Raw genomic sequence first — 13,234 nt, 5'->3', positions numbered from 1 at the left:
CCGTACCTTTGCCTGGTCAAATGTGGGCATATCGGAGGAAGCAAGAGAAGGGGAAAGCAATAAAATATATGTGTGTCTAAAAGCGGATGCATGGGTGTAAGCCATGATTATCGCGGCTATAAATGATATGTGTGAGCCAAAACCGACGCAAGAACAATTCGCTGTTGTTTGTTGCCCGTTTAGTGTCGAACATGAGCGTGTGAAATGCGCAGTGGGCGTGGCAGGTGGTAAAGCGGTAAACCGGTCAAGCAATACGCAGGCATTCTATTTATTTATGATTTTGTAATTACAAGTAGTCATAGTCAAAGACAGGATAACATAAATTGCCTTAGCTGACAAAGTCAACAAACAGCAGAGCTAGAAAATACAAAAAATAAAGAAAATATCAATTTTGCAGCAAGCGACACTTGTTGCCAAAAAAAAAAAAAATGAAATTGTTAGTTTTTATGGCTGAAGTTGTGGGCTGACGGGACGACAGGGCGTCACTTTGAATATAAACGTTAAATATAAAATTGAAAAAGCCATTTTGCTGCCAATTTAGCAAACACTTAAACCAATTTCGCACTTCAATCCACCAACGCACACAAAAAACTGGCAGTACCCAGTCTCAGTCTCAGACTCAGACTGAGTTCCATTCGTAGTCGCCACACATTTGCACATCCGAGTCGAGGAGATAGATGAAGATAGTGGGGGATATGCAGACGTTGCATTGGCATTGACGCCGGCTCAAAAGGCAACAACAAGGACAATCCAGAGGTCGGTTGACTTGGCCCAAAGTCTCGCCAGGCGACAGTCTGAACGTTCGTTGCCAACAAAGTGTGAAAATGTCAAGTCGTAAAGTGTTCACTCTGTTCACTGGGAACGTGCTTGGGTTTGGGGAATAGACTGTTAAATGTGGTTACTACTCGTATCTCATTTTACATAGAGAATAATGTCAGCAGTATAGAAGTTTGAATTTCAAATACTACACAGTTCTAATTTCAACTTAATGCCGGTTATTGAGTATCGAAAGAATATAATAGTAATAACAATAAATTAACATTGAATATGTCTTGCATTTGTCAGTATATAGTTAATTCTACGTCGGCGCCGAATGGCACCGAGATACGTGTGTCCTTTGGTGTAACCACGTCTTCAGAGACCGAACCTGAAGCTCCAGTTCCCAGCCAGAATGTGTCGTCTATCGAGACGTAATCGCATCACACAATATTCCAGAATCATAATTAATCCCACCTCATCCATTAGCGCCAAAGAGGCTGTAACCGATGACACCAAAATCGCAGTCTGTGTCTCCGAGCTGGCCAAATTCCGTGCCGAGAATTGGCTGCTCAAGAAAAAGCTACACGACTATGAGGTCACAATTGATAATCTAGAGCAGCTAATGTCAACTATTGTGAACAAGCAGCATCAGGTTCTAAGCGATATGATTCAGTTGCGCAAACGTAACAATGAGCTGGAGACAGAGTGTAATCTCCAGCGGGAATATCACGCCATAGAGCGCAATTCACTAATTAAACAGGTGCACGAGCTCAAGACTATGTCTAAGGATCATAGTTGTTCTATGGTAAGTAGGTAAATGAAGTATTTCAATTTTACAAAAACTATTTTCAAGCAGAGTGGCGAGGACGAAGAGGATCTTAATCAGACAGCAGATAGTCAGGAATATGACAAACAGTTGATGGAAACTGAGAGCGATGAAGATTGTCGCTATGGTCACGACAGCGATGAAGATGATGTTCTATCGACAATCTCATCCGTTGTATCCACAGGACCAAGCTCAACTAACAGTTCGCCCTACTCCACTGCCTCCGAGTCTGAAGATACCGAAGGAAGCGACGACGATGTTAAGGAATCTCAGAATGAAACTGAATCAGACTAAATTTTAAGATCTGATGAATCGTACACTAGTTCCACAATATTCCTGTTAAAAGTCTAACAAATTGACACCATACTATTAAGTTGTAAGTAACGACCCATATTTTATTAGATAACTTTAAGCTTTATTATTAATTTAAAATTTTACTCGTTGCCAGCTTAAATCTAAGGCGTTAAGTAATCAACAGAAAAACGTGACAATCGGGCAAAACAAACGAAATAAATTTTGAAATAACGTGACAGAGACACAAATAGAACGTCACAAATGCAAAGGACAACGCATTAAAAACTCTCGCAAGTATTTGCATATCAAAATGCGATGGTAGACCTCCTCAACTCTTAACACTCAGGTCGTTGGTACAACAGCCAAAGTGATTGAATGCCTGGCAAATATACAGATGAAGGTGCCAAAGGACGAGGAACTGCGAGACTGGGAAGCATTTAAATAACTGGCAAAAACGTGTTAAGTGTTTACCTATCGCAAAAGTTGAAACACAACAATAAAAAATAAAATCAAGCCCAAAGCTATTCACAATCTCACAACCTCACATGTCTGTGTCTGTGGCGCAGATATATTTTTTGCCTGCAGCAAGTGGAGCTGTCAGAGGGAGGAGTGTGTGTGTGTGTGTGAGTGTATTGTTGGGGCAATTTATCAAGCCGCAAAGTTTTTAGCACAAATGAGTCGTGGCAAGACAGCTAAAGGTCCTGCCTCCGTTCGCCGTCCAGGATTAATGAGTCTCGTGTGTTTTAGCCACTTTTTCCCCTCGACCGGTCCTGTACATCCTCCAACTTGGTCTGACAACACGTACTAATAATCCATCATCACATTCAAGTGGCAACTTGTGGGTCTCTCTATCTTTCTGTGTGCGGTGCCGAGATCGCTTATCGCAGCGCTGTATTTTATAAATGTGTGTGTAGTGTGTGTTTGTGTGGTGTGTCAAGTGACGGCTTTGGAGTATTCAAGCTGTGGTTTATCGTGTGTGGATCAGTCTGTTTCATGCTAAGAAACATTCACATTTTCTAGTAATAATACAAAAATAATAAGAATAAAAAATTCCATAAAAGACAGTTCGCTTAGTACGAAGTATTATTTCTCTAACGTCTATGTTAAAATTTAAGTTACACAAGTTAAATCAATTTCCTTTATTTATCTCCTTTTTACAGTTAAATATTTTTTAAATTATGTATAGATATTTACTCCACAGATTCTGATTATTAGTTTTTCTTTTAGTTTAAAATTTATTAACTCGGTCTTACAGTGTAAACTTTAAATCTAGAGATTAAAGTATTCAAGCTACGCACATATCGCTTAAGGACCAATTCAACTCATCTTGGTCTATAGACTGTGAAGCAACAAAAATGAGGCACCTTTATGCAACAATTATTAATGACCAGAGACAAGGACTCTATGCATATCGAGTCAAGAACTGTGTACGATATCATTTATCAGCACGAGAATTTGTTAAAAACTTGTTGCGCACAAAAAAGATTTTCGTGTCACGTGAGAAACCGAACTTGAATTTGACTTTTGTGCGGCTACCGGGGGCTACCAACAGACCCAACTCCTCAACGGGGTCGTAGAGATGTGAAACCGAACATGGCATGAAAGGATGGCGACTAAAATATTAATACGCGACGTGAGGCGATGCGATGCGATGCGATGCGATGCGGCAACCTAAACGCTATGCAAATCGCATCATAAAAGGTAAAGAGATACCGAGTGTTGCTGTCTTTGTTTTTGTTGTTGCTGCTGGTCAGCAGAGGTGTTGCTTTGTGGCTCCTTTGTGAAAGGTTGCCACAGAGGCAGCAACAAGTAGCACAAATTGCATGTGACCAAACCCCACAGAGGCAACAACTGCGTCTTCCGTACTTTCTGCTTTGGGGGAAAGGCACAGCGTTGGTTAGATTAATGGATTCGGTTTCTGAACGACATTGAATTATATTGAAAGGCTTGTTAAGAGCAGACATATGAACACCGCTACTTAGAGGGGCACTCCAACAACTTGACTGACAATAAAGTTGACTTTTGGTTGACTGGCTGGCGTTGAGAGGTCAAATGTATTATGCCCTTTCTGAAGCGGAACGAAGCTTAGCTTGTCAGTTTATTACAAATTATAGAAAAGTCTGTATACATGACTGATGCATTTTAGTTAGAAGCTCATATATTAGATTTCTATATTTTTGTGTGCTCTTTCAATATTTTATTTTATTAGCTTTCTTCATATAGATTGAGCGGATCAACGCCTACTTATTTATTGAACCGTATAAAAGAAAAACAAGTAAATGAAATGGGGCATTGCCTGCTGAAAAATGCCAAAAAATTCGCGTGTTCTAAGCAATTTGAAACCAATAATCGTTGGGTGTCTTTTAAATTAAGTAACCGGAACCATGCAAGACAAATATTAAGCCAAATGCAGTCCTCGTGAGTATGTCGACATGCCAGTCAATACGACAACGATGACGATGATATGTGATGGCAAATGCCAAAATACTTATAAGCATAAGCAAGAGGGGTTTCTGAATTTATTTCCATTTGAATTTCATTCGATTATTTTTATTTTTATTTTGAGAACTAATCTAAAATTAAAATCATTTTGCGGGTGGCAAAGAAAACAACTCTGCCGCAACGATAAATGGTTGAATAGATGGATGATTGACTTGATGATATATGCCGATTGATAAAAGTTTCCCCTAAACAGGGATATGGATACGGATACGATATTTATGCACTAATGAGAATGACAAACCAACAATGCAAATATTACCCAAAAATAAAAATAACGAAACGAAACGAAACGAAGAGAAAAGAAACCGAAAAACTCAATTAAACAAACACACGCAGACATCATTTAACTAGGAGTTCGATTGTGGTTGGTGGTAGAGTATCTGGGAGGGGGCTGTTTTCTAACCCTTGTGTAGGGGTGGCGCTAATAAACAGTTTGATTTTAATCAATGAACCGCAAAGCCAAATACATGAAAATGCCATCCAAAGGTAAATGAAATAAAAGGCAGACAGACAAGAAATTGCGTTTAATTGTAAACCTTTTTCCGGTATTATATAGACAGAAGGAGTTCGCGTCCGATTAAATAGCTTTCGTATTTGCTTACTACACGGCAACTAAGCAAACAACTTTCTATCTTTCGGCGGGGGTAGATTCACGAATTGAAAATAATTCTTTTTTTTTTTTTTTGGATTTTTATTCCAAGGGTTTCCTCATGCATATTTATGCCACTTAATTTTTTTTGGTAAACGAGCTCAACGAATTCCTAGGCCTTTCATTTTGTCGGTATGTGTATGTATCATGTTTTATTTGGTGGTCCCAAACCCTTGGCGTAATTAGAAGAGTCCCCCATTGACTTATGCGATTCTCGATGGCCCATGCATATTTATGAGTATGGATTTAATAAATATATTTTTATTTATTTGTCTGTTTCTTAAGGGGGAAATGAGCAGCCTTCATTTTGTTTTCATTTTGGTTCAGAAGTTCCCCATCCAATTCATTTCAACTTTCTTAGAATCGCAACCAAGGCGGAAGTGCTGGCCATAACCATATAGGAGCCAAAACACATGTTAGCCAAGCGTCTGCAAAATTGTATCTGTCAGATACAAAATGCAGTCTCGCTTAACAAGGCGAACGTACGATAAATGCGATGCTTGGAATCATACTAATTTGAGTAGAGAAAACTATTTTCTAAATTAGGCAAAATAATATAGTAGTACACACCAAGTGGATGGAAGGAGGGAGAAGGCCTAAGTGCAACATGTGTTGCACCTAGAGTACCGCTACGATTACGATCGTTATCACCAAATCAGCGGCGGGGGTTAATAGAGCTGTACAGGGAAAAGAGCTCTGTACAAAGTGCGATTTCGATTAACGATCTCTGAGCTCAGCCAAGCGGCACACATGGCCCCATCTGTTGCCCTCAGGCAGAATGAGTTGAAGCCAGAGCTGTGTTCGCTTTGCCACATTATTTACAGATCTCGCACCTTGGCTACCAACGGTTTGTGGCATCCACAAGTTGATCGATCTGCTGCGCTTGCACTTGCACCACACTCTAATCCATCTTCATGGCAAAAATGTTGTGATAAAGCTTGGCGATCGTTCCTCCAACTGGTGATCGCTGGCCTGATCGCTGTGCCATACTTAGTTTACGCTTAAGTAGACAGCAGACTGCTTAACCTGCAGCTAAAGCGGTTGACTTTGACCAGATCCCAACGATCGAAACGATCGCAACGATTTTCGATCTTCGATCTTCGATCTTCGATCATCGACAGCAGCCGTTCTGCGGATCATCTTGTTTTGTCTGGGCGTCATTTTTAGTAAATTACTTTAATAGTATAAACATAATCATTTGTATTGTGTTGGCTGCTGATCGGAGAGAGGATCGCCAGCATATGGCACTTTGTGGCAAGCCAGATCCCAACCAAAGATGCAGGGAGCAGCTCGTGCCATGGCCTGGTAGTAATTTCTATCTAGTTATGACGCTGCTTTTGCTCCATGGAATCACAGTTATCTGTCTAACAGTGAAAAATTGAAAATTGTACATGTGGCCACTTGTTCAGGTTGATGCTGTTCTTGCTACTTTTAGATCAGTTAAGATCTTTTTAGCGGAACATTAGATTTGATGGCTGTGTACGCAATGCAGAAATGGCCAAACCTAATTGTAGAGAGCCTTTAGAAAGGCTGAAGTAAACTCAATTTTAGTAGATCGTTAAACTAAATACTTCGGAAGCCGAATGAATCTTTTGCAACTTGGTAAAAGTAAAGAGAATATAATTAAACTTTCTCAACGCTAAGCACAATTACATTTAACATTAAGATTTTTCTTCTACCGAATTGATGAAGTAATTTGCTTCTACTCTCTGAGAGTTCAAAAGGTGAACTGAGCCGAACCCGTGACAGGATCTATTTACTACATATGCGCTAACTGCGAACGCAGCTGTCGTCATTCGGCACACCCTACGAGGACTCGATGGTGACCCGTGCCCCTGGAATTAGGGGCACCTCATTTGAATATTTAATCAAACTAATTTGCATACGAGTATATCGTTTACCTGAGCAGTTCAGATCAATAGACAAAGACATGTGATCTGATCCTATAGTTCATATTGCAAAGGGTTAAGGATCGTTTTTCCAAGAATTGGATTTGGATGCTGCCTGTGAAAGGGTTGATAGTCGTATTGTCTTTTTTTCTGAGCTGCACAAATACGAGTACATTTTGGTTTGTGCTCTGTGTTGAATTTTGTTTATTTAGCAAATAAAAAATGCACGCAAATTTGAATAAAACAGCAAGCAAAATGTAGCCAAAAGACTGAAAGGACTGATGGCAAAAGGAAAAGCGCGAAAACCACGAACATTTTTGCATAATTTATTGAAATTTCGTGGCGCAGACAAAGGAGCCAAGCGGGAACTGCAGGCGGCAATAGCGACTGAGGCAAGGACCCAGCGAAAACTGCATGAAATGTGTTTCTATTTTGGCCGTAGCACGGCATAGCATGCTCTCCTTACGGCTCCTTGTGGCACGGCATTATCCTTTGGCTTGTGTGCATTTATTTTTCATTTGCATGAATTTTTCATTGTTTTCACAGACGCCAAAGCGAACTGAACGAACTGCACTTTACGCTCCGCAGGATCAGCACAAACACGCGATATTTGTCAGCGGGAAATCAGCTTGAAAATTCAACTTTGGCGTCCAAGGATAGTCAACCACAATGTCATATAGACATCCATAACTGACGGTAAAAGCGTTTGCATTTGGCTAAACCCAGAATCCAAACAAATATTTTACTTTTATAATGCAGAAAAATCTATAAACGCCTCTTCTCTTGGTTCCCCATCATGCACCTTCCCTTTTCGTTGCTTATTGCTGTGGATGAAATGTAAACAAATTTTTATGCAATTTGTTGTCACTTGTTGGCTGAGCAGAAGCAGAAGCGGGATCAGGATCAGGGAAAAGGGGAGAATAAAGAGGGAGGACTGACTGTGCATATAGATTGCCCCACATACTTTTGGTTTATAATAGGCAAAATGAGAAAAACAGACTCCAAAGTTTCTAAGCTACAAAAGAGTGGAGACAATTTAAGAATTTTCACAAGAACAAAACATCAAATAAGGACTATGATAGGTATTTAAGAGTTTTAAGTTATTGCAATTTTTTAATATATCTCAAGACTTTTTTTCTTAATAAAATTATTTCACTTTTTTTAGCAATTAGAATTGAAGTAAAGAACGTGTAACTGGTCCGCTCTTACTAACATAAGAAATAAATGGAAAGTAAAATAAAGGAAGAAGCAAATTTTTTTCCAGTTAATATTAATAACTAAGACAATAAATCAAATTGAATTGAAATACTGGCTTATAGGAAATCAAAGATGAATCTATGGTGAGTTTAAGTCAATAAATACATAAATATTTTAAGTATATTTTAAAAATAAATTAAGCCAGAATTAAGACCAACTGGAAAACTCGATTATAGAAGAAGATAAAATATAGAAATCCATCAATTTAGGAAAATAAGAAATATACCTAGAAACGATTAGAAATCGAAAAAATTATATATTTATTAAATAATATCTCTAGAATAAAGGACATCTTTGTAGGGCATGCTATTTATTGCAGCCATTTTGGATGCATTTCTCGAGGGTGAAGCATTAACTCCAGAACCAAGTCGAAAGCTGAATCCTTTCTCATAGCGAACATATCTCAAATGGAATAAAAGCAACAACTATAGAGGCAACGCATGTGCGTACACACACACGCACCCCCAACCCCAACCCCCTGCTCAACGTCTAACCACCTTAGAGAGGGTGGCAGTGGCAGTAGCAGTGGCAGGGGTGGTTAAGGGGGTGGTGGTGGTGGCGGACAACGGCGTTGGTGGTTGCTAAATGCAATTTATCATAAAAGGCAGAGATAGAAGCTTGAAATTGAAGCGGGATGTGAGAAGCGCGAAGCGGTTTCAAGTGGGTGGGGCGAGTCAAAGTTCAACACACACACACGCACAACAACAGGGTAAACATGCCACATACACACACACACACACACGCACACACTCACTCAAAAGACAGCTCATCTAATAAGACGCATTTAGCGTCTGCCTGACTCGAGTGTGGAGCGAGGGCGGGGGCAGAGAAAGCTTGGCGAGGGGAAGGCCAACGTCTAAGCAAATAGGAAAAAGTTATGGAGCTGTAATAAATTGGATTAGTTCGAGTTAGAGTCCGCCATTTTGTTCCACTGTGGCAACATGCGGCGTGTGTTGCACGATGAAATTTATGCGCACATAAAAAAAGAAAACAGTGAAGAAATCCAACTAAATATTTTGGGCTGGCACACGCAGCGTTTCATTTAGATGGGATTACCAGGGACTTGAAGGGGAGTGGGCTGGGAATTGCGATTGAGGCAGAGGGGTCTCTCAAGGGCCCCACGTCTGTTGTGGAGTACAGTGAAGCATGCATTTGTAGGCTACCTGTCAAAACGCTACGTGCCAAATCAAAATCAGCTTTTCATTAAATTTCAATTGTACAAATCGCATTTGCATATGAAAGCGAATCATTTTGGGGTTTTTCATAGTCCCGAATAATATTTGCCACCTTTCGGCTTTGTTCGTTAAATGATTTCCCATTTTTCTTTTTTTTTCCTGCCTGTCATGTAAAGTGTGCAGCATCCTTTTTTTCCTATCCTGACACACCAATTGGTTTCATATATGCAAATTTTCTTTTTATTTCTATTTATTCCCCTCTCCCGTTGCTTTTTTGTTGCATTCTGTGAACGCAGCTGCCTGAGATTTTGTTTAGCTACATCTATTTTTTATTGGGATGCTGCTTTGGGTTGTTTGTGTTTTCGTCCTGCATCCTTTTACCATGTGAATGCGTTGCAGATGGTGACTGAAACTTTCCGTTTTGCCGTCGGCTAACTACGATGCTACGTGTATGCAGATTTATCATTAAGAAACCTAGATTATTGGAAACCCGAGTTTCTTTTTATTAATCACTTCACCAAAAACGTAATACAGTAGTAGAAAAAATAATAGAAACGAATAATTTTTTTTATGTATGTTTTTACTTTTCTCCCGAGAGAAAATGTTTTTTTTATTGAAACAGCTGTGTGCCGAACCATGGTTCTTGATAGTGTCAATCGACAATAAAACCAGACCTCGAGTCAGTCAAACACACCTCTACATTTTTTAATTTTTGTAATTTTAGTTAAAAACTGTTAGTTAAGCTTTAATTATAAGATTTAATAAACCTATTGTAAGTCTCCCTTGAAGAAGATTCAATAAATAAAGGCAACTTAATAAAAAAAAGAAGAAACTAAAAACTTATAAAAACACAATAACATTTAGTAAGCTAATATACAAAGAAAATAAACGGACTCTTTAAACTTCTTGTATGAAAATAATTGAATTTCAGTGAATTTCAAGGCACTTAATAATACAATAATTTGAATGTATCGTGTTCATGAATAATCAAACAAAAAATTCTGGGCTTGCTTGACCGGCCCATAAATTTCCAACAACTAATTGGACTTTTTTTCCTCATTTCTTTTTAAAATAAAAATAAAATAAAATAATAAAATAAAATTTATTTCCTCTTTATCTATTTATAATTTTTAATGAAACTCTTCTCTTTTTTGGATTTTCTCTTAGTTTTTTATTTCACGTAGTTGTTTTCCTTTAGATCCACACTAATTGATTTAGGTTTCAACTGATTACTACAAATTTGATCTGTTTTTTATTGGCTAAATTTACTCTGTGTTTACCGGGTTCCCCTTACGACTAAAATTGTCGGAAATTAATTTTTTATCTTTTCTAAATTTCACTTGGAGTTGCTGAATTTAATTTCAATAAAGTGAAAACGACTATATTTTAAATACTTAGTCTTAATGCAAAGAGAAACAACGATAATGGACAAATGTGTTTATTATTATTACATACACGTATATATATATTTTTTTGAAATAATAGAATGTAAGAAAAGAGATTATTTTGTTAGTAGTTTTTATATTAAAATAAAATTTATATTTGTAAATAAATAGGAGTTTATATCAGGAAAATTTAATGCTGAAAAATGATTAGAAATGTGCTATTTAAGCAGCTCAAAATTAATTTTTATAAAGCAAGTTTTGAATTGGATTTTATACCAAAAGATTACAAATATCTAAAATACCTTCTGTTTATACGTATGAATGCACTGTTTACTGTACTAAATTGAGTCTGATATCTCAGCTTTTACTTTCGTTTTAGTCTGATATCTCAGCCTTTACTTTCGTTTTTAGTTTGTATTATTCCCAGGGCTTCTCTTAAATTAGAATCCACTGCAGTAAGATATTTAATTCATGTAAATGGGCAAACTGCTTTATGCCAGTCCCCTAGTGATAACTTCCGAGCTCATACATTCTCATACCTCACTCCACATGCCCCATACTCCATGCTCACTCCATAGCGCCACTGGAAGCACTTTCTATTATCCAGAGCCGGAGGCTGTTAATTTATTTAACTACCGCACGCCTAAACCACGTGTATCGCATATATCAAAGCTTCGTTTGCCATCAAATGGATTTCATTTTGAAATCCAATAACTGCCGAAATGAAAATGAAACATTTTGTGCTACAGAGCTATAGAGACAACCCTTTCGTATCGCCTGGGACTACGGGTACTCGTACAACAACAACAGCAACTACGTCAACTACCCAAACTTGACTCTGTATATGTATCGTAAAATGAAACAGTTTTGAGTATATAATGTGCAGCATTTCGTGTGTATGTGTAAGGTACATAAGAACACTACCAACACACACCGAGATTTTCGCACTTTACGCAATTTTCCCCGCCAGCGCGAAAAGGGTTGAAAAGTGCGTATGGAACGTTGAACACCCCAACATACACACATATACACACAGAGATAAGAGAGCGTTGCCAGACTGTTGTCGATGGGCTTGCGTGGCATCATCAATGCTGAGCCTAAGCTTTCACAGCATCCGCTCGAACCCTTTGACACCACCGAGCACTACCCCGCACTACCCCCGCAACGTTCGCTACGTTCGGTTGTCAGTACAATCGCCTTGGCGGCCATTATTATTTTGCTTTTGAGCTCTTCCTTACTTGTTTTGGCCCCGTCAAGTACACCAATCTCCATTTTCCACCTTCCACTTTCCTCTGCCCCATCACAGCCACCCACCGCAACGTTTTCTTTGACGTTTTTGTTAATTTTCTTAAAAATATTTTGGTAGTAAACTTTTAAGCCCTTCGCCTCTATTGAGAGCTTTTGCGGTTTGCATTGCTTTTGTGGGAACTGACCGAGAAAGAGGAGGGTGCAAGAGTGAAAGAAAGACGGGTGTGGCATCTCCTACCCAATACAAGTCGCGTTTTTAATCTCATTTTATGAAATGAAAATTTTTCAATTCTTCGACAAGAGATAAACTTTTTCTACTTGAATGCGTAATTACTCGCCGCGAATGAAATACTGCGAATTTTCTCCGCTTTTCGCTTGACTTTCGGTGGTCGACGCTAACGTCGACGTCGACGTCTCTCTTAACCGTTAACTTTGATTTTCAAGATGGCGTCGTTGGCGTCACTGGCGCATAACTGTTATTAGGATTATGAAAATTATTAAAATGTACAGAAATAAGAGCAGACTTATGATGTGGTTTAATTTGCTGAGGTAAACCAGGATTCGCAGAGAGGGTAAAGGCTGTTAATGCTAGTAGAGATTAGAGGGTAAATCACCAGAGAACTGGTTAATTTTCAGATTTCATTGAAACAAAAATTGCTAAGAAACTAGGAATTAATTGGACCAATTGGAATAAGTACCTTAAGACTGTATAACACTTTTACTTACAATTAATATATGTAATTTCTTTCAATTGAACTTATGTACCGTACAACATAAAATTTTTCAATGAAAACTCATATAAACTCAGACAATGGGCATCCCTTACAATTGCAGTTTTATCCTCAGGAAGATTTGAGCTCAAGACGATACACTCTTCTATATAAATACATACACATACAACTACAAGTGAGCACGTAGAAAAACAAGTGCCAAGAAATATAAAAATTGTAGGACGTCAAGATAAGTAAAAATTAATGAGGGACCTGAGCTACAGTGTGCAAGGTTCAGTTCACTGGGCAGTGGGTTACTAAACAGGGTGCTTCACTTAGTGAAAATTTACAAATTGATAAAAAAATTTTATTTTGCAGCTTTTGTGGAAAATGAGAATCAAATTAAATTTGTTATTTTTGTGTCAAGTCGAAACACCCTGTATTCCAATTAGAAAACAATGGCCGCACACGGAAAAAATGGAATACCATGGAAAAGTCCTCAACAGGACGAAAAAGAAGCAAAACAAACGTAAAACGGAA

The 13,234-nt window shown here is 38.4% G+C and overlaps 1 protein-coding gene across 2 annotated transcripts; it reads left to right on the top strand.

The window, feature by feature from the left end:
- The first annotated feature begins 930 nt into the window (after positions 1-930).
- Positions 931-2,403, top strand: LOC117783858. 2 transcript variants are annotated; one of them, XM_034621412.1, is made up of 5 exons: positions 931-1,190; positions 1,246-1,564; positions 1,616-1,961; positions 2,034-2,173; positions 2,226-2,403. In XM_034621412.1, exons 1-3 carry the CDS (start codon positions 1,048-1,050, stop codon positions 1,877-1,879), a joined length of 726 nt encoding a protein of 241 aa, XP_034477303.1. In that variant the 5' UTR covers positions 931-1,047; the 3' UTR covers positions 1,880-1,961; positions 2,034-2,173; positions 2,226-2,403. The 2 variants fall into 2 exon arrangements, with proteins under 2 accessions (XP_034477303.1, XP_034477302.1); XM_034621411.1 differs by having other exon boundaries at positions 2,034-2,403.
- Positions 2,404-13,234: the final 10,831 nt, after the last annotated feature.

Source organism: Drosophila innubila, assembly GCF_004354385.1.
Source record: "Drosophila innubila isolate TH190305 chromosome 2R unlocalized genomic scaffold, UK_Dinn_1.0 1_C_2R, whole genome shotgun sequence".
NCBI classification, from domain to species: domain Eukaryota; kingdom Metazoa; phylum Arthropoda; class Insecta; order Diptera; family Drosophilidae; genus Drosophila; species Drosophila innubila.
This window is presented reverse-complemented; position numbering and strand designations above follow the sequence as displayed.

Bases quoted from the DNA above. Each gene is read 5' to 3' on its own strand.
- LOC117783858 (XM_034621412.1), top strand. From the start codon at position 1,048: ATGTCTTGCATTTGTCAGTATATAGTTAATTCTACGTCGGCGCCGAAT. The intron at 1,191-1,245 runs GTAATCGCATCA...CTCATCCATTAG, and splicing joins AATGTGTCGTCTATCGAGAC to CGCCAAAGAGGCTGTAACCG. The intron at 1,565-1,615 runs GTAAGTAGGTAA...ATTTTCAAGCAG, and splicing joins AGGATCATAGTTGTTCTATG to AGTGGCGAGGACGAAGAGGA.